The 18,988-nt window shown below is 31.3% G+C and overlaps 9 protein-coding genes across 9 annotated transcripts, besides 3 other annotated features; 3 read left to right on the top strand and 6 right to left on the bottom strand. All coding sequences in view use genetic code 12, as the record gives it.

Moving 5' to 3' along the window:
• Positions 1-160: 160 nt before the first annotated feature.
• On the bottom strand, positions 161-715 carry TIM22 (translocation channel protein; the record flags this gene model as incomplete). Its single annotated transcript, XM_705144.2, has 1 exon — positions 161-715. One exon carries the CDS (start codon positions 713-715, stop codon positions 161-163), a length of 555 nt encoding a protein of 184 aa, XP_710236.2.
• Positions 716-2,615: 1,900 nt separating this feature from the next.
• On the top strand, positions 2,616-3,221 carry UCF1 (Ucf1p; the record flags this gene model as incomplete). Its single annotated transcript, XM_704992.2, has 1 exon — positions 2,616-3,221. The coding sequence occupies one exon, from the start codon at positions 2,616-2,618 to the stop codon at positions 3,219-3,221; it is 606 nt and encodes a 201-aa protein (XP_710084.1).
• A 1,468-nt stretch (positions 3,222-4,689) lies between these two features.
• Positions 4,690-5,799, bottom strand: EAF3 (Eaf3p; the record flags this gene model as incomplete). Its single annotated transcript, XM_704993.1, has 1 exon — positions 4,690-5,799. One exon carries the CDS (start codon positions 5,797-5,799, stop codon positions 4,690-4,692), a length of 1,110 nt encoding a protein of 369 aa, XP_710085.1.
• Positions 5,800-6,509: 710 nt separating this feature from the next.
• CAALFM_C208270CA (casein kinase) lies at positions 6,510-7,646 on the top strand (the record flags this gene model as incomplete). Its single annotated transcript, XM_710969.2, has 1 exon — positions 6,510-7,646. One exon carries the CDS (start codon positions 6,510-6,512, stop codon positions 7,644-7,646), a length of 1,137 nt encoding a protein of 378 aa, XP_716062.2.
• Positions 7,647-8,273: 627 nt separating this feature from the next.
• Positions 8,274-8,585, bottom strand: CAALFM_C208260WA (uncharacterized protein; the record flags this gene model as incomplete). Its single annotated transcript, XM_710967.2, has 1 exon — positions 8,274-8,585. One exon carries the CDS (start codon positions 8,583-8,585, stop codon positions 8,274-8,276), a length of 312 nt encoding a protein of 103 aa, XP_716060.2.
• An 854-nt stretch (positions 8,586-9,439) lies between these two features.
• Positions 9,440-9,721: a long terminal repeat ((nu-2a) Long terminal repeat (LTR) associated with the transposon Tca3; about 277 bp long, 11 copies per genome).
• Positions 9,440-13,981: a mobile genetic element ((Tca3-2) Retrotransposon Tca3 on Chromosome 2, about 6.1 kbp member of the gypsy group with an ORF similar to Gag and Pol, flanked by 300-bp LTRs (nu elements)).
• CAALFM_C208240WA (uncharacterized protein) lies at positions 9,782-13,408 on the bottom strand (the record flags this gene model as incomplete). The annotated part of the gene is made up of 1 exon (XM_710966.2): positions 9,782-13,408. The coding sequence occupies one exon, from the start codon at positions 13,406-13,408 to the stop codon at positions 9,782-9,784; it is 3,627 nt and encodes a 1,208-aa protein (XP_716059.2).
• Positions 13,669-13,950: a long terminal repeat ((nu-2b) Long terminal repeat (LTR) associated with the transposon Tca3; about 277 bp long, 11 copies per genome).
• A 1,304-nt stretch (positions 13,982-15,285) lies between the features above and the next one.
• On the top strand, positions 15,286-15,414 carry MFA1 (Mfa1p; the record flags this gene model as incomplete). The annotated part of the gene is made up of 1 exon (XM_019475261.1): positions 15,286-15,414. The coding sequence occupies one exon, from the start codon at positions 15,286-15,288 to the stop codon at positions 15,412-15,414; it is 129 nt and encodes a 42-aa protein (XP_019330806.1).
• Positions 15,415-15,728: 314 nt separating this feature from the next.
• On the bottom strand, positions 15,729-16,565 carry CAALFM_C208200WA (uncharacterized protein; the record flags this gene model as incomplete). The annotated part of the gene is made up of 1 exon (XM_710913.2): positions 15,729-16,565. The coding sequence occupies one exon, from the start codon at positions 16,563-16,565 to the stop codon at positions 15,729-15,731; it is 837 nt and encodes a 278-aa protein (XP_716006.2).
• Positions 16,566-17,287: 722 nt separating this feature from the next.
• Positions 17,288-18,454, bottom strand: VMA5 (H(+)-transporting V1 sector ATPase subunit C; the record flags this gene model as incomplete). Its single annotated transcript, XM_710914.2, has 1 exon — positions 17,288-18,454. One exon carries the CDS (start codon positions 18,452-18,454, stop codon positions 17,288-17,290), a length of 1,167 nt encoding a protein of 388 aa, XP_716007.1.
• Between the last annotated feature and the right edge of the window lie 534 nt (positions 18,455-18,988).

The following is an 18,988-nucleotide window of genomic DNA, read 5'->3' as shown; positions in this document are numbered from 1 at the left end:
GATTTTTTTCAATTGTTTTATTTGTATTAATATCCTATTACAACCCCCCCTCCCCTTCTAAAAGCACACTAATTATGTATAATATGTACAAGTCTAATAATAATAATAATAATAATCAATGAACAACTAGCCCTTACCTAACTTCTTTGCTTCCTTTCTCTTATATATCATAATCATTCTTTGGTGGTGGTGCTGCATCACTATTCAAATACATATCAATTGCCAAACTGAATGCAGCAAACCCAGCACAACCAACTAATGCTGCTTGAGGACCAGCTCTAATAGCTAATCCTGCCCCAGTAATACATCCAGCACTAACACCATTATATATATCATGTTTTGCTCGTAAACTTTCGATGGTACATTCGACTCCAGAGTAAACCATACCAATATACCCAAAATTTTTCGCTGATGAATATGATCGTTTTGCCATATCGGTAAATTGTAATTTCATTTGTTGTTTAAATGGTAATTCCGATATATGTTTCACAGCATCAGTTCCAATAGGTGTATCATAAGCCATAGATGCCATAAATAATCCGAAAAACCCACCCAAGGCAAACCCTGATACTCCTGCCATGACAGTTTTACCAGGACATGAATTCATGAATCCAATCATTTGTCGAGCTCCTTCTTCTGCTTGTTCTTCTTGTGTCATTTCTTGTAACGGTTTTTTAGGGGGTTGTGGCCCCGTATATACACCCCATAAACTCATATTAGTATTTTGATTTGATTAAATGTAAGGGGAAGGTCTTAGGTTCTATAGATGGTTGGGGTTTTGATGAAAATACTGGCGAAAATTTTTTTTTTTCCCTACTTCCAATTTGTAAACTATGCACACACAATCAAACAAAAGTAATATGTTACATGTGATGAGTATAGACAGATGCTAAACGAAGGGTGTTAGTGAGTCCGGGTGTTTGGAATGATCTGCTCTAAACCCTTGGTATAAATGGAAAAGCCTTCTTTTTTGGAGAACTGTTGATGAAGTTGTATTAACCCACATTGGGTACGATTTTATGAAAGTACAATCCACAAAACCACAGCTGGTAGCGTTCCAGATCACATTTAAGCAATTGACACAATTATTCTTTAACAATAAACAAAGAAACAAACTGAAATCAAATCAAATCAAATCAAAAAAATTGAATGTCAAAAAATGGGGTAAGTATTAGTGTTGTTGTTTTTATGCGGTAGCCACGAACATAGAAAAGCCCACCAATTATAATTGGATTGCAACGTATTTTTTTTCGAGTAATTATTATTATCTTCAAAACGTTTTGAAAACTGTTAATTGATACAGAAGAATCAAAGAATGAGTTTATGTGAAAAAAGAGAAAGAGCATTTTACATGTAACTCCCTTCTCTGACCTCTGTCGGAAGAATCATTCCCTGAACCCATCGTCAAACATCTTTGTTAGAATCAGGTGTTGACAGTTTACTAAATATACAATGGTGATTTGCAAATCACAATTGAGTAGGAAAATAACGTGAGGTTTTCACATCACCATTATTATTATTGTGTCTCTTGTTCTCCTCATTCGATTTTTTTTGGGGATTTTTGGGGTATGTTTCTAATTTTGGAGGGGAAGATAGGAGAAGACAAAGAACATATGGTGATGTCTCTATTTCTCGCTCTATTCTCAAACGACCTCCACACACACACACTCAACTTACCCCCTGGGCAAAACCAGCCATTAAGAACAAAGAATTCGCTCAATGAAATTTCTAATCGTGCGATATCGTGAGTTAAAATTAATACGACTAAGAAAACCAAAAAAAACACCTCAAATTGAGTAATTACACACGACTATAGCCACCCCTGACTCTTCTTATCATCTCGTCTTTACTTTCAGATCCATCAATCTCATCATGTACAATATTAGATTCAAATGATTGATAAAATTTCAGTGATTATAATTACAAACAAATTAAACGAAAAGAAAAAGAAACCAAATAAACAACAACAATTGAAAAATCATCAATGAATGATGATTTGTATGGGTTTSAAGGGGGGTGTGTGGAAAAAGCAATTTGTTTATGAATGATTGTTGGTAGTGGTGAGTGGGTGGTGGCATATGTAAAGGTGGGGAGATTTATTTTATTTTTTATGACCACTTTGATCACGATCACACGACAGTCACCCAACACAACAACAACAATTATCTTTCGCACTCTAAAATATTTGATTGTAAAAAAAAAGGAATTCTTGTCGTCTCGTTCCACTCCGCTCCATTTTCTCTTTCTCTCTCTCACTTCCCCCTTGAATTGATTGTTGTTACAACTCCTCTTTCCTTAAAAACCAAACTTTTAATTATCAACAAATTCTTAAACTATAAATACAACCAAATTTTCCCACTCTTGTTTTTTCAAATTTTTCTTGTTTTTCTTGTTTTTCTTTTTAATCATCAATCAATTGAATCTAATCAATTAACCAATCAATCAGTCAATCAAGAAAAGGAAAAAAGTATCTCAAATTATTTATTGCTGCTATATTTACTTTTTTTCCCTTTTATTTTTTTGCAACCACTCACAAAAATTTATTCACGTTGGATTTTACAATCATATAACTTTTACTAATTCCTATTTTTAAATAAATACACAAATTAACGATCATGGCGGGAAAGAAAAAGTCTAAGTCTGAAGCTTTACCATTAGATTTAGACAATATTAAACCAATGGATCATTTACAACCAGTCCCTAAAACAAGATCATCATCAATTACCTCAATTGAAAGTGCTGATGAACCAGGTACTATGAAACAAGTGTTGTTACCACCTACAATCAAAGAATTTGACGAATTGGAACAATTTGAATCATTTGTTCGTGATGAAACTTGGGATAATGATTTTGATTATTTCCATGGTAGATTACATTATTATCCACCATTTGTTATGAAGAGTTGTCAAAATAATCTTGAAAAAATCAAGCCTACCATGAATAAAAACTCCAAGAAATTTAGACGTGATTTACAACATCATATTCAAAAACATTTAATTAAAGATTTAGAAAAATGTTGTGGTTACGAATTGAATTTTGGTAAAGGAGAAGTTGTTGAGACTGATAATAAAGTTACTTGGAAATTTAAAGACGAAACTGATCATGGTTTTAGTAAAGAAGAAGAAGATATGTATGATAGACATTGGAGATTGGAATTGGATGTTTCTTGTACAAATGAATCAGCTATGGTTGATGTTGAATATAAATCCATTCCAATGTAAACAGTATGTTGTTACTGTTGCTGTTGGTGCTTTTTACAAGATTAGTTCGTAAGTCTTTTTTTATTTTAATTATGTTGCTATGTCTGTTATGATGCTATGTTTGTTCCTTCTATTTTTTTTATTTTAATATGATATTTATGTATGATGCGTTTTACGAATTAATGAAAGTTATTGAAATTTTTAATTGTTTATTCTATTTGAATTATGAGAGGTAGTTCCTTGAAAGTTAGATGAAGAGAATCGAGAGTTGAAAACTCACTCTTTCAATGTATAATCAATCTTACATAGGGCCTACATAGTTCGTCTTTTGAATATACGTCTCCGTCCAATTCAGCTACGTTATTTCTAATAGGTTTTGATTGTTAATTATATATTCTCTGCTACTTATAAAAAAGAGAGGATATCCAAACGTACTCATAGAGAAATTAAGGTTTATCGACGATGGTAAATTAGACGAGAATATGTCTACCTCTACTACCTAAAAATTCGTTTAGCAAAGAATATTTTTGATACAATTTTATACATGTTTTTCCTTTATTAATTTCAGGTAGTATAGACAATTACTACTACAACCCTATACAGGTCTCTCTTAATCTTTCCTTCAATGTCTGACTACCGAGTACGATCATACCACCAGGGTCAGATATATATATACTCTCCTGGACACCTCTTGTTGTCGTCGTCTAATCCTATATAGATTTATATACTCAACTAGAAAATACAAACTATTAACATAGTTTAAGTATTACAATTAACAACCAATATATATAAATATTCCTTATTGTAGTACGAATACAAACTATTTGTGCTATTATATTGGTTATTGTTGAGATGGCTCAACACTATCTCAACCATTACTAACCTACAGATTTAGAAAAGTTTCTTACTGTTTTAAGAACCAAGCCACTGAGAAGAGCCACGATGAGATCTTTGACTGTGAATAGGTAGGTGGGTTCTGCGAAGGTTTTACATTAACTGGTCGTAGGTCGCAGATACAACTCTATAGTTCTGTTTTTGCTTGATAGCGAAGATTGGAGACGCCCAACTGTTGGATATGGCAGGACATAAGATGTCAGCTTTCCAAATAGTTTTAATAAAGTTTACTTTACATAAAAGGGGGGATGAGAAATCTTCTTTACTAACAATAAGTGATATAGCGAACAACCAAGTATATACTGAAATATATGTACAACAGGTTAGTTATTGTTTATTAATTACTTAATTATCTTTTAAGAATAACTCTATGACACTACATACATTTTAACAATAACCACAAACTGATCATCAGCTTACTAACATAATAGTATTCACTGATATCAATTGGATTTACCCATGACAACTATTTTGAACAATATATATAACCAGGTTTGACATCTTAAGGTAACGTCTGAGAAAGAGTTAGCTAAGCATCATCATACTACATAGTTCATCTTTTTAAATATACGTCTCCATTTTAACATTGTCTATTTTACGACCTAGCTAAACTATCATATTGAGGTGATGTAAATTCATAATTATTTTGATACAATTGTAATCTATCACCAATAAATCGACATAATGATTCCAATTCCAGTATTAATACACTTAAACTAATACCATCCATTGTTGTTGTTGATAATAATCCTGGAAATGAAATAATTAATCTTAATAAATGCTCTACTCCATAAATATTACTTTGTAAAATATCTTGTTGTGGATTAATGATATTTTGTTTTAAAAAATTCAAATATTGTAAATGTTCATATTTATATAATAAAATTAAACTTAATGATTTATTAAAATAAATTTCTAATCCAGTTAATATTTCAATTAATATTGATAATTGATCAGAATTACTAGTTAATTGTTTCGTTCGATATGTTTTATAATCTTGTAATATTTGATTTATAGGATATTGACTTGGTAATGATACTAATTTGCGATCTTTAGTTATATATTCCCAATCATTGACTAATATATGTTTTAATTCTGGTGGGAAATTTAAATTAAGTCTGGATAATATTTGTTTGGATTTATTAGAAGTGGTGCCACTATTACCACTTGTGTTATTTGTAGTTGACGTAGAGGCTGATTTCTGCTTCTTGTTATTGTTGGTACCGGCTGTAACTCCACTTGTTGTTGTTGCTGATGAGGATTTACGTTTATTTGATTCTTTTTTATTCTTATTATTAGTATGATTCTTAGTTGTGGCATTAACTATTATTTCATTATTATTAATAGCTTTCTTCTTTTTCGTTAATTGATCTAATTCTAATTTTTTGAATTTATTTTCTTCATTATATTCCATTATTCTATCAATGCCTACCCATTCATCCCATTTGGAATTCCATCCTTGATAATGTAAATAATAACAAGTTTGATCTTGCCATTTTTTCGGATCAAATTTGGCAATATGTTGACTATGATGGTGATGATGATGGTTACCACTACTATTAGGTTTCTCTTCTAGTGGTTCATGTTGGAAATCTTGATTGATTATAAATGAATCTTTACCATTTTTCAATTTTAATATTTTGGCTTCATAAATGAGTGGACCGTGATAGGCATATACTGTTTGATTAGGTTTATATTCAACCATAATGAATCTTTTGCTGCTAGGTAGTAAATGTAAGATATAATATGTACTAGTTGATTATAGTTGATTGTTTTTTTCTTTATTTTATTTGTAAAAGTAAGGATGTTCGAGGAGAGAGAAGATATTTAACGCGTTTAGTGGTTGATGATGGTGAGTAGTGTATGAGGGAAAAAATTTCTTTTTCTCTTTCCCTCCTTACATATAATCCAAGTAGTGGTGGTAGTAGTAGTGGTGGTAGTGGTGGTTATCAAACCAATCTTTTTTTTTTCGTAATGTAGTGTACTGTGTGTTTACAGTGTGTGTATGGCTGTGTGTCAATTTTTAAACTTTTTAATAAAATTTTTTAACGTTAAAAAAAATTTAAGAAAAGAAAACAGGTTTAATTCTTCCAAGATTAATATTCACTTGTCTAACTATTCAAAGTAGTTTGTTAAGAATAGGAATAGCAAGACAAAATTACAGACCAATCCCCACTGGATATTAAGAAGCTAAAAAAAAAGGAGCAAATTAATTAAAGTGGGAAAAATCAACAAAAGAAAACTCAGACACACACCGAAAAAAAAACATTCAATTAACGAAGGAATAGCAAGAATACATAAATAAAAAGACACATCTTCAATCAAACACTCAATCATCCACACACCAAACACCATCGCCCACACTCCCACACCCAGCAGTGATAAATTAACTTCTATCTATTCCCATTCCCATTCATGAATTTTGGAACTAGTCATAGCAGTAGTAGTAAAAATTCCCACAATAATAATGTTGTGGGATTACATTATAAAATAGGTAAAAAAATTGGTGAAGGATCATTTGGAGTTATATTTGAAGGAGTAAATATTCTTAATAATGCTCAAGTTGCGATTAAATTTGAACCTCGGAAATGTGAAGCTCCACAATTACGTGATGAATATCGAGCATATAAACAATTACAAGGGAGTAAAGGTATTCCTAATGCTTATTATTTTGGTCAAGAAGGAGTACATAATATATTAGTGATTGATTTATTAGGACCTTCATTAGAGGATTTATTTGATTGGTGTGGTAGACGATTCAGTATTAAAACGGTAATTCAAGTAGCTATACAAATGATACGGTTAGTAGAACAAGTTCATCAACAGAATTTAATTTATCGAGATATTAAACCCGACAATTTTTTAATTGGAAAACCTGATACTCCAGAGGCTAATCAAATTTTTTTTGTTGATTTTGGTATGGCAAAACAATATCGAGACCCAAGAACTAAACAACATATTCCTTATCGAGAGAAAAAGGCATTAAGTGGTACGGCACGTTATATGAGTATCAATACTCATTTAGGTCGAGAACAATCTCGGCGCGATGATTTAGAAAGTTTAGGTCATGTTTTCATGTATTTTCTTCGAGGAGCATTACCATGGCAAGGTTTAAAAGCCCCCACCAATAAACAAAAATATGAAAAAATTGGGATGAAAAAGCAAACTACATCAATTAATGAATTATGTTATGGATTTCCAATACAATTTGCTCAATATTTGACTTATGTACGTAATTTAAAATTTGATGAAACTCCCGATTATCAATATTTAGTGGGTTTAATGGAAAAAGCTCTGATTTCCGCTGGGATTGAACTTGATGGTCATTTTGATTGGATGGATTTGAATGGTGGTAAAGGTTGGGATGCTGCATTAAATAAAAAAGCTAATTTACATGGTTATGGGAATCCTTATCCTCATCCTTCTCAGGGACAAAGACGGSMAGCAGCAACAACAGCAGGAACAATTCAAACAACCACTATCATCACCAAAATCTCAACAATACAATTCACCCCATCAACCATTACTTGGGAATTCTCGTTCAAGAGATAATTCATTATCATCACCTAGAAATAATAATAAGCTTGGTTATCAATCTATACAACAACAACAACAAGATTCTCGCAATGCAAAATTTTTCAATTCCAATAACGCCCAGCAACAGCAACAACAACAAGCATATTTACAACAGAATGGAATGATACCGATTAGAGATAATGATGTAGAATTACATTCAGATATGTCTAGTTATACAAGGAAAAGAAGTGGAACTTGGTTATCCTGGATATTTTGTTGTTGCTCATGATATGACACCACCACATCAAACCTCCTCCCCCTTATTCAACTGTTTTATCCTCAGTCCATAATCTAATGCCGATTTCACCAATTTCAGTTCGTCATTAATACAGATATAATATCATATAAAGTAAAGTAAAGTAAAATAAATTTTAAAGCAAAACTAAAGAATAATAATAACAAACTGTATATTAAATATATTTATATATATCATTATAAATAATTACAATTGGATTACTATTAATAATAATAACTGAATTTTATATTAATATAGAAACAAATTTATTAAAAAAAAAAACGTCACTAACCAATTTATCTTTCAAAAGATACTAAATTAAAAGCAATAATAATAAGACCAGCCTATTTATATACGCTTATATACAATTATTCAGTGATACTATTCATTCTTGATCGATCACCAGCAGCACCAGCAGCACCAGAATCTTCAGTAATTGATCCAACACTCATTGATCGATCCACTTTAAATTGAACTGTTTCTGGTTCTTCTGCTTGAGTACCCGGTGTCTTTGTTTGACTTTCTCGAGGTAACCAATAATTATTATTACTGGCACTACTGGTATAACTATACCATTTACCAGTATTTACTTGAGATGCACCACCATAATGATGTGTGGTTTTGCCACCAGTGAATTTTGTACCAATTTTATTAAAAATATTATCAAATAAATCGGGCATGATAGTTTTGAAGTTTGTTAAGAAAGTTCTAGTCAACGAAAAGAGAACAAAAATGAAGAAAGGAAGGAAGGTAGGTTTGATATACATATATATATAGTTTATTGTTGCTAATAGTGAAAGGGGGATTACTAATCAGAAAGAGGGGAACATCAATGTTACTATAGATTGCAATTTCTTCCTCCTCCCCCCCTTGACCACTATTGTATTAAAGGAAGAATAAAAAGAAAAGAAAAGAGATGATGAATGATAAAGCAATAAAATGCGGAGAAAAAGAGATAATACACACGGACTTTATTTACTTCAATACTTTCCTATACGCATAATCAACTCATCTGTAACTTTCAATTACAAGATCAACTGAGGGTGGTTCTACAATGATAGTGAATTGATAATTACACGCTCTATTCAATATCATGATATCTAATCTCTCTCTTACTATGAAGATAGATAAGAAAGATATGCAAACGTATACACAGAACAATCGATAATGTTATTTATCACCTGATTGAAAATTATGCATAATCAATAGAAAGAATAGATTCACCCTCTCCTCACTCTCTCTTTCTCATGTGAGTTAGTCAAGGAAGAACAAGTGCATAGTATTAAATATAAATAAACCCAATTGAACAATGAACTAACTTTTTTCGACTTATAAACTGGAATAAATAGTGATGATTAAAGAAGACCAATAGAGATTGAAACCAAATGACTGTGAAAGAAAATGAGGGGAATGTTTGAAGTTGTTTTTATTTTGAGGTATTTTTTTCTTCACCTTTTTTTTGCACCCACACACGCAATCATACACCACACCATAAACTATTACACCACACACAATAATAAGAAGAGCAAGGGGGTGAAGTTCCTTCTTATATCCTTTTTGGCACGTGACTGTGTCGTGTTTTGATATATAGAAAGATAATCTATTAATAGATGAAAGATGTATCTAAATGATAAAAAAAGTATTGATTGATTCTAAAAGAAAGCCAATATAAAAAAATATAAAAATGTAGAGAAATTGTAAGGTTTATATAGCGTGAATTGAGTTGATAACTTTGCAACCAATTCTGAACACATATAATTGATAATGTTGGGAATATTAACACATTTCAAGGATGTGTGCATAATTTTAAGAATGTGTGAATTATGACGAAATATGCAGGATCGTCATCTACCCTTTCCTCCAATGATTAGCGAAATTATTGCAGAATTTGCTCAAGACAGCTGGATATATCGAGTAACCTTCTTTGTCTGTGTAAATGTTGGACTGACAAACAATTTAATTGATGATCTCTTTCCGATTGAATTTTGTCTAACAATTTTTGTTGTACTCGATCATATTCTTTATTGAAAGAACTAAAAACCTGTATTGGGTCGTTGTCTGCTGAATATGCTAACTTCAATTGATCCTGATTGTAGATTCCTTTTTCTCTTCCAGTGATGTCTCTCAATTTATAAGCACCTTTACCTAATACTTCTTGAACTTGATATGGACCATCGAAATTTGGTTCATATTTTCGTGCTTTAGCTCTAATTCTGTATACCCATTGTCCTTTTGTAAAAGGTGCTGGAATGCCATATGGTTCCTTTAACATATTTTGGACTGCGTTTCTTCGTGTTTTCAAATTTGTGTGTAACTTGCGAGCTTTCTTAATTGCTTCCAATTCGTAAATTCTTAAGTGTACAAGATCTCTGCCGTCCTGTTGTTCTTCTCTTGAAATTTGTTGTTCTCTGCCCTCTTCTTGTTGTTCATCATTTGGGTTTTCTTCGTGTTCTTCTGTGGATTGGACCTCTGGGGGCAATTCTTTTTGCAAATTTTCAATTAAATCTTTTTGTAATTGATTTAAATTATGGTGTGGTTCAATTCCAAGTGCAAGATAAAGTGGAGTGTAGTTAAAAATTGTAGGTGTAGCATTGTAGATTCTTAAAGCGTCATATAGTTTTAAATCCCAGTCTTGCATCGTATCGTTAGTTAATGCTTTCAATATTTTCTTCAATAGGTGGTTCACCTTCTCAACCCGACCATTCCCACGTGGGTGGTGGGCGGAGGTAATATGGTGTTGTATGTTATTCTGGTCACATAGGGTAGCCAAAGCTTGTGATGAAAATTCTTTACCTTGATCTGTAACTAATTCTGTAGGTGCTGACATGATCAGAATGATTGATTGTAAAAGACTGATTGCGTTATCTGCGTCTTTGTGCAATGTTGGTACTGCAATAGTTAAACCAGTGACATATTCCACGGCTACTAATATGTACCTGTGTTGGACTGTGTTAAAGTATGGTCCAGAGTAGTCCATTCCCCATCTGCTAAATGCCTTGAGTGGTTCAAGTGGTCGGTATGGTCTAATGGCCTCACGAATTGACGTGTTTAGTTGACAATAGTGACACTTTCTCGTAATGTTTGTAGCAATTAATAGATGGTCAGGATGCCAATATGCGAGTGTGCATAAGTAGTCTGTTACTCTAGTTGATGGATGGTGTTTGTCATGGATTGTTTGACAAATATCATTGTATTCCAGTCTTGGAAGGTATTTTAAAAGTTGGTTGTTAATGATTACAAATAACTCATCATTCATTAATTTAAACAGTTGGAGAGGTAACTCTTCATCATTGTCTTCCAAATCATGTTGTTGTTGTTGTTCTAATGAAGTTTGGATTTTGTGAACCTGTGATTCATTAAGATTTTCCAATTCAATTGCTTCCAATCTTGGTAATAGTTGTTGTTTCAAATTTCTCTTGACTGTAAAAGTCTGTCCTAGTATCTTGTCTTCATCTACCAATTCCTTAATATTTTGAGTTTGATATCTTGTAATGATATCAGCAACGAAATTTTTCTTTCCACTTAAATAGTACACTTTTGGGGAAAATGATCCAATTAGATCTAAAAACCTAGCAATTCTCGGTGGTGGAGTAGTTTTCTTATCTAAATATGATGCCAAACTTTGATAATCTGTATAGATCTCTACCGTATTGCTGCAGTGATATCTAAATTTTTCCAATATCACAATAATTGCCAAAAGTTCCTTTTCCATAGCAGCATATCTGCTTTGTGTTTCTGTTAATTTATGTGATGAAAATGCAATTGGGACAAGGACTTCTTTGTCATTTCTGAATGTTGGTTGACATAAATATCCTCCTACTACCATGTGGCTAGCATCTGTGAAAATGATGGTTGGTAGTTTTGGATTGTAAAGTTGAAGCGTCGGCAATCCAATGATGGCGGCTTTTAATGCCTTGTAACCATCAATGGATGCTTGGGTGTGTTCAATCTTTATGTTTTTACCATTGTTGTTCTTCAATAATTCATTTAATGGATTAGTAAATTTTGCTATTTCTGGGATGAAGATGCGAAAGTGGTTGCTGAAATTGACAAATGCTCTGATTTGAGTAGTGGTCGTGGGCAATTCCCAATTTTGTATTGCTTGAATTTTGGAAATATCTGGTGATATTTTGTTCGCTTGAATGCTGTACCCTAAGAAATTGATTTTTGTTGTTAATAATTGCATCTTGTTATAATTCATTTGAAGCTGATGCTCATTTAGTTTCTCCATGATTCTCCTGAGTAATGACATGTGGTCATGTAAGGTTTTAGTATGGATGAGGATATCATCCATGTATATAAATATACATGGGATCCCCTCTAAAATCTGTCTCACAAAGTTAGTAAAGATGGTTGGGGAATTGATTGCTCCGAACGGTAAAGTTGTAAAGCAATAATTCCCCTCGGATGTTGAAATCCCAAAATATTTTATACTATCCTTGTGTATGCTTACCTGATAGAACGCATTCTTTAAGTCTAAAGCGCTAAAATAGTGGGAATCTGTTAGTGAGGATAAGAGGTCTTTTGTGTCTGTTGGATAAGTGTACATTCGTACTGTGACCTTATTGAGACGTCTTAAATCAACTGCTATTTTGGTGGAGGATTGGTTGGCATTGGTTTTTCTGATTGGAAATATTGGGTGTAACCAAGCATCAATTGGAGCTGGTACCAAAACGCCTGCTTCTAATTTTTCATTGATGAAATCCTTGATGAGAGCTTGTTCTTCTTGATTGCATTTATATGGTTTTGAATAAATTTGAGTGTGGTCTGTGAGTTGAATTTTATATTGAAAGTCTCTGGGTGGTGGTGGTCGTAATTTTGTTTCAAACAATTTTGGATATTTGACTGCAATTTTGCAAATTTCCAGATCTAATTTTGGAATTAATGCTAGATCCTGCGCTAAGGTATTTCCAATGTTAGGTTGTTGAGATCTGAATCTCTGATCCGAACCAGAAGTTGCAGTTGTATATGGTTCCTGTTGAGATTGATTGCTTTCTCCAAGTTTCTTTACCGTCTCATCTCTTTGCAAAATAAAGTCTTCAACCTGGTGTAACTCTCGTTTTTCCTTTTCCATTGACTCTTCCACTTTTTGCAAATCTTCTTCTTCTTTCAAAACTTTCTTTTCGACGTTTCGTAATTCTTCTTGATCTTTTAAAACGCAATCTTCAACCTGGTGCAATTCTTCTTTTTCTTCACCAACGACTGTTTTGAAATCCTTAATATCACCTTCTTCCTCTCTTTGTCTGTGGAGAAGACTTCCGATTTCTTTTTCTTGTTTGGGCAAAAATGCTTTTTGATGATTTTTAAGAACAGTGATCCTTTGTGATAAATCTTCAAACCCTTCGTCCGTTCTGGGAATGTTTGCTACCAAAGCAGTAAGCTTCTGCGAATGCAAGTCAAGCTTAGCTTCCATTGAATCTCTAAAAGCTTTAATCATCAGTGTGAGATCTTCCTGTTCTCGTGAACCAGATGGTCTTGGTGAATGTGTCCGTGGAAACGACATTGTTAATTAATTCTTATTATATTATTATTATTTTTTTTTTTTTGCAACAAGATTTTGTGTGTGTGTATGTGTGTGTGTATTTTTTGTTTTTTTTGTAATTAATTAATTATAATATTTTTTTGATTATTTTATTTGGATTTTTTTGTTGGGTTTTCTTGTTGAATTAGTTGTTAAGTTTTATGAATAATGAACCAAGTTGTATCAATCAGATATTGACTTTATGCAATCTAGTAAGTAGTATAATCAGAAAATTAATTTTCTGAAGTTCCTTCTTATATCCTTTTTGGCACGTGACTGTGTCGTGTTTTGATATATAGAAAGATAATCTATTAATAGATGAAAGATGTATCTAAATGATAAAAAAAGTATTGATTGATTCTAAAAGAAAGCCAATATAAAAAAATATAAAAATGTAGAGAAATTGTAAGGTTTATATAGCGTGAATTGAGTTGATAACTTTGCAACCAATTTTGAACACATATAATTGATAATGTTGGGAATATTAACACATTTCAAGGATGTGTGCATAATTTTAAGAATGTGTGAATTATGACGAAATATGCAGGATCGTCAGGGGAGAAGAAATGAAGTACGTGTGAATTGATCAAAAGCATAGTTTAGACAATTAATAAAAGAAAGTAAGTGTTACTATAAGGTCAATATTTCCCAATGTAGGTGTAGCAGTACAAAGAGTTAGATCATGAAGCAGGAAAGCTTGGACACTTCAGGTCAAACAAAACAACCCCACACAGCATTTGTTTTAGAGTAATATCAATCATTACTGAATTAAAACTTGACAATTAATTTCAGATAAATTCCATTAAAGATTTGTTATTAGTAATAAAAGTATCTATATCAATTTACTATACTATTTCTACTTGTTCTTCTTTTTTAAAGTTTGATTGACTAACAAAGAAAGAAAAAACAAACTCAATTTAAAGTTTTTTTTTTAAAACAAAGAACCCACATGCGCCATACAGAAACATACATACATTGAAGATTGATTTGATTTCTTCTTTATTATTGTTCTTATTGTTTCATGACAAATCTGAAACATATTCAATATCACATCCACAACTTTAAGCCACATGAAAGTGGTAAGTAGAAACCTTAATTTTTTTTTCGAACTGAGTCTTACAATGTTTAAACCAATGATATAAGGTAACACTTGGTTGATCCATACTTGATGCACTTCCTCTACTAAGTACTAGATGAGTTGCTACATAGTAAGAGCTTTCAAAAACCTCGTAAAATGCCTTCAGTATGCTTTGGTGTAGTTCACCAGTAATAAATAACAGCACTAACTAACAGATAAAGCTTGAATGATATTTCCTGAGAAATCCAACCTTAGCTGCATTGTGTCTACCTGAAAAAGTAATATTCCTATGAATCTCTTTGTTTTATTTCATGTAACCATTTTAAGAAATATCAATAAGTCAAAAAAATTATTGTAGAGAACGTAAAGAGCTATATTTAACGTAAAGAGGTGAGCGTATGGGGAAGTATGATCAAGTCTCAAAACTGTTTCTCATTGTCATCTCCCAATTAGTCAATTTTGTTCCTGAAATTTTACTCTATCGAAACATTTTTCCAACTAAACTCGGAACTTTGTGAGGGGGGGTTGGGGGGTAATTGCGAAAAATAGAGCATATTTTTTTTGCAGACAAATCAAAATCAAACCTCTTGCAGTTCATAATCATGTCAATTTATACATCAAATGAATATAAGCATAGATATATACGTAAAATCATGAGTATAAATATGTCTACAGATTCTCTTGTATATTTTTGTTTAATCTATTCTTAATCAACAACTCAAACAAATAACTCTCAATTCTTATAAACTATATTAATTCAATCAACAAATTCAAATAAAAAATGGCTGCTCAACAACAATCTAAAAAAACTGGATCTGGTCAAACCAAAGATAAAGATGCTGCTGCTAAAAACAATGCTGTTAGATCTGTTCTGACTGGTAACTGCTGTTCCACTTGTTCTGTTATGTAATAGCCACCGCCACAGGTGCTGTCACTGTTCAACAATAGGATATAAATGCAATATCAATGGCACAGATGAAAATGCTATTTATCCCACATATTGTTCAACATTTGGTTATATTGTCTGCTGCAAGGCATCTACGTATATTCACAATTGGTTTATCTCATTGAAATAGTGCCACCTTTTTTTTCTATTCAAAATAGTTAGTCTTTTTATTTTTATTATTATTATTTCGTGAATATATTCTTTAATTTTCTTCAAAAAAAAAACATACATATATTCTGATTATTACTATTTGACTATCTTCTTCAATTCTTTTACTTTTATACAAAAACATGTTTAAATGCTTCTTTAGCATCTTTAGTTATAATATTTCCATGACACATAACAATAGTTTTAAAATCCCATGAATTATAAATAGCTTCTAATCCAGGTTTACTATGATTTATATCAACAAGTTTTCTAAATAAGAAACGACCAACTTTAGAATATGGTTGTAAATATCTAGTTATAAATGACCAACCAGAATGAGGATTAAACCCTTTAGGGAACCCCAACTCTGGTGAATATTGTTCTAAAATGGTTTCACCCAGAGTTGACCCCGGTACACCTAAATTGAATAATAAATCGGCTTCAAATAATGTTGATGATGATTTATCAAATACAACCAATTCTTGATTTGCATGATTTGGTAAATAAACAAATTCAAAATTATCAACAATCAAGCCACTGTCACTGTCATTAAAGATTTGTTTTAATTCATCATTTTTTAAAACTTTATTACCCATCAGTTTTATAAATTTATAATCCAATTTCAATGAATTTTCATCTAATCCTTCCATTCCAATTAATTTACACCCGGGAAATTTTTCTTTATATGATTTAGCAGCTAAATTATGTTCACGATCAGGAATTATCACATAAGCAATATTTAAATTTGATTCATTGGTATTATTGGTAAATTTTGTCAAAACATCAATTACTTGTGGTGTATAAGGTAATGGTGACCATAAAATAATTTTATTTGATTGAGGAAATTTAAATACCGCCATACGAGCACCAAAATTGAATTTATCGACTCTTGAAAAAGCCGTTGATGCTAATAAAATGTTTTCTGTTAATGATTTAGTAACAATTTTGAAATTTGGTGGATATCCCATTTTTATTAAGTTGTAGTCTTGTTAATTATAAAGAGGGTTGGTTGGTTGATTTTTTTTTTTCCTTCCTTAAAATAATTAAACAAGGAATTTATTCGTTATTTATATATCCACTGAAAAAGAATCCTCTAATAATTCCCACATACACATACATTAAATGAACATAAATTCTTTTTGTGTGTGTGTGTATCTTAATCTTGATTGCTATTTACTAATTACATCACCTAATAATAATAAGACTATTTAGTATGGTGGAAATGCAAGATTAGAAATCAACTTTATCATCTTTTTTTTTTCTCAGTGTGTGTTAGAATTACTAAGTTAAATTTCGGGCCTAGCCTCGTTCTACAGAACTTCCCCGTTCCTCATCGCATAGTCGAGGCTTTTATTGCTTTTGGCTTACAAAAAAAACTGCCAATATAGGATGCTCAAAGCGTTCACACATTTACTCATCGGATTTATGACAAAGCAATACATACAATGAAATTCTTGAAGTCGAGGTTTTTTTACTTTAGATTCTTCACTTTACATCGGGTATGATTCTCTAATTAATACTGATGATATATCCATATTTTTTAACACATTGTAAACTTATGCAATTGTTAGTGATATAGCTTGAAAGATTTGTTTATTGATGCACATTGTATTTCCAACAATTACCATTTTTGCAAGACTTTATTAATCATCTTTAATTAAATTATTTATAATATACTTCAAACATAAATCTAAACAATTTCAAGTTCATATAAAACAAATGGTTGATATTCAGTATCAACTAATGAAGCGTATTCATGTAAATTTGAACTATTATTATTACCAGTAGTATAACCATTACCACCAAGATAATTAAATTTAGCAATCAATTCCTTTTTAGCTTTATCAACATTTTTCAAATTTGATTCATTAAATTTAATCAAATAATTATCAAATTGTGGGGGCAATCCATATTTTAAAACGGCTTCAACATAAGTTCTAATAATTTTAATATGAAACCAATTAGCCATAATATCCAGATAAGCTGTTTTAGTCAATCTAATCAAATCATTTTTCAATTTTAATTCCGTAGCTTGAGTTAAATCAAATTCCTTACGTAATTCATTTAAAATTTCTTCACTATAAGTGAAATCAGTTCTTGGATGCCATCTATGTTCTCGAGCATTATTAATAAATTCTTGTTGATATTTTTTAAATAAAGTCACGGTAAATAAATGAAATTCTTGATCTTTAGCAATCAATTCTGCTGATCGAGGAATAACAAATGAAGTTAATGTTTCATAATTTTTATGGAAATCATCTAATAAATTATTAGGAACAGCAATTAAAATTGTTGTTAAATGTTCGGAATCTAATACAAATTGCTCTGGTTTAACAATTTCATGTAATGATTTAATTGATAAATCACCATTTTTTTTCCTATCAGCTGCTAAAAAATTGGATTTGGCCAGTTGATACAGTTGATAACTTGTACGAACATCATTATCTAAAGTAATTGCTTCTTGAGAAATCATTTTCACTAATTGACTGATTGGTTTATCTAAACGATATTTCGAACTATTCCATTGGAAATTCTCAATATAATCAAATATCGATCTTGATTGAACAATTCGTGATGATGATGATGAGCTCCCGGAGCTGGTTTGTGGATTGATACTGTTTAAAATTTCTACAACTTTGTTAACAGAACTACCCAATTGATGATCAATCTTATTTAATTCTTCACTTTCTTGAACTAATGAGTCTAAAGTACCACTTTGGAAATCAGGAATTTTTAAATTGTATAATGGTTGTTTCCCATTGTTTAAAGATTGTTCTAACCATTCATGAGCATGAGTTGATTGAGGTAATGAAAGAATCAAATACTCGGCAATTTTGGCAACTGAATTTGATGACATTTATAAAAAAGACAAATTGGAAAATAAATAGATGGAAAAAAATAAAAATAAAAAGAATAAAATTGTAAACCAATCAATGGAATGTGAAAATGTCAATACAAGAAAAGTTGTTCTTTTGATTTGATAAATGTATACGAATGAATGAATGAATGGATAGAAGGTTTATGTTGGTTGGGCGGAGGAAGGAGATTTGTTGAGAAAGTTGGATTTTGTCGTCGTTGATTATTTTTAAAATTAGCTTTGCGTGGATAAATTTTAGATTAGACGATAGTACACGACTTTCAATTTAATCAGTGAGTGATAACACCCCAATGGAATTATCTAGCCTGTTTTCCATATTAATTATTAACATCTAAAGAAACACCAACATATATAAAGATTGCAAGGCTTTATTGTTTGGTTAATTTGTATTAAACGTTTTAAGTAGTAGTTACTTTACTGGTAATTTTTTTTTGAATTATCTGGGAAGTAATACAGATCACTAAATATTTAAACCCATCTCAGCTTGCAGAGGGTTGAAAAAAAAAATTTCTA

This window comes from Candida albicans, chromosome 2 (genome assembly GCF_000182965.3).
Source record: "Candida albicans SC5314 chromosome 2, complete sequence".
NCBI lineage: Eukaryota > Fungi > Ascomycota > Pichiomycetes > Serinales > Debaryomycetaceae > Candida > Candida albicans.
Note: the sequence above shows the minus strand (reverse complement) of the source record. Positions and strands in the feature narration are given on the sequence as shown.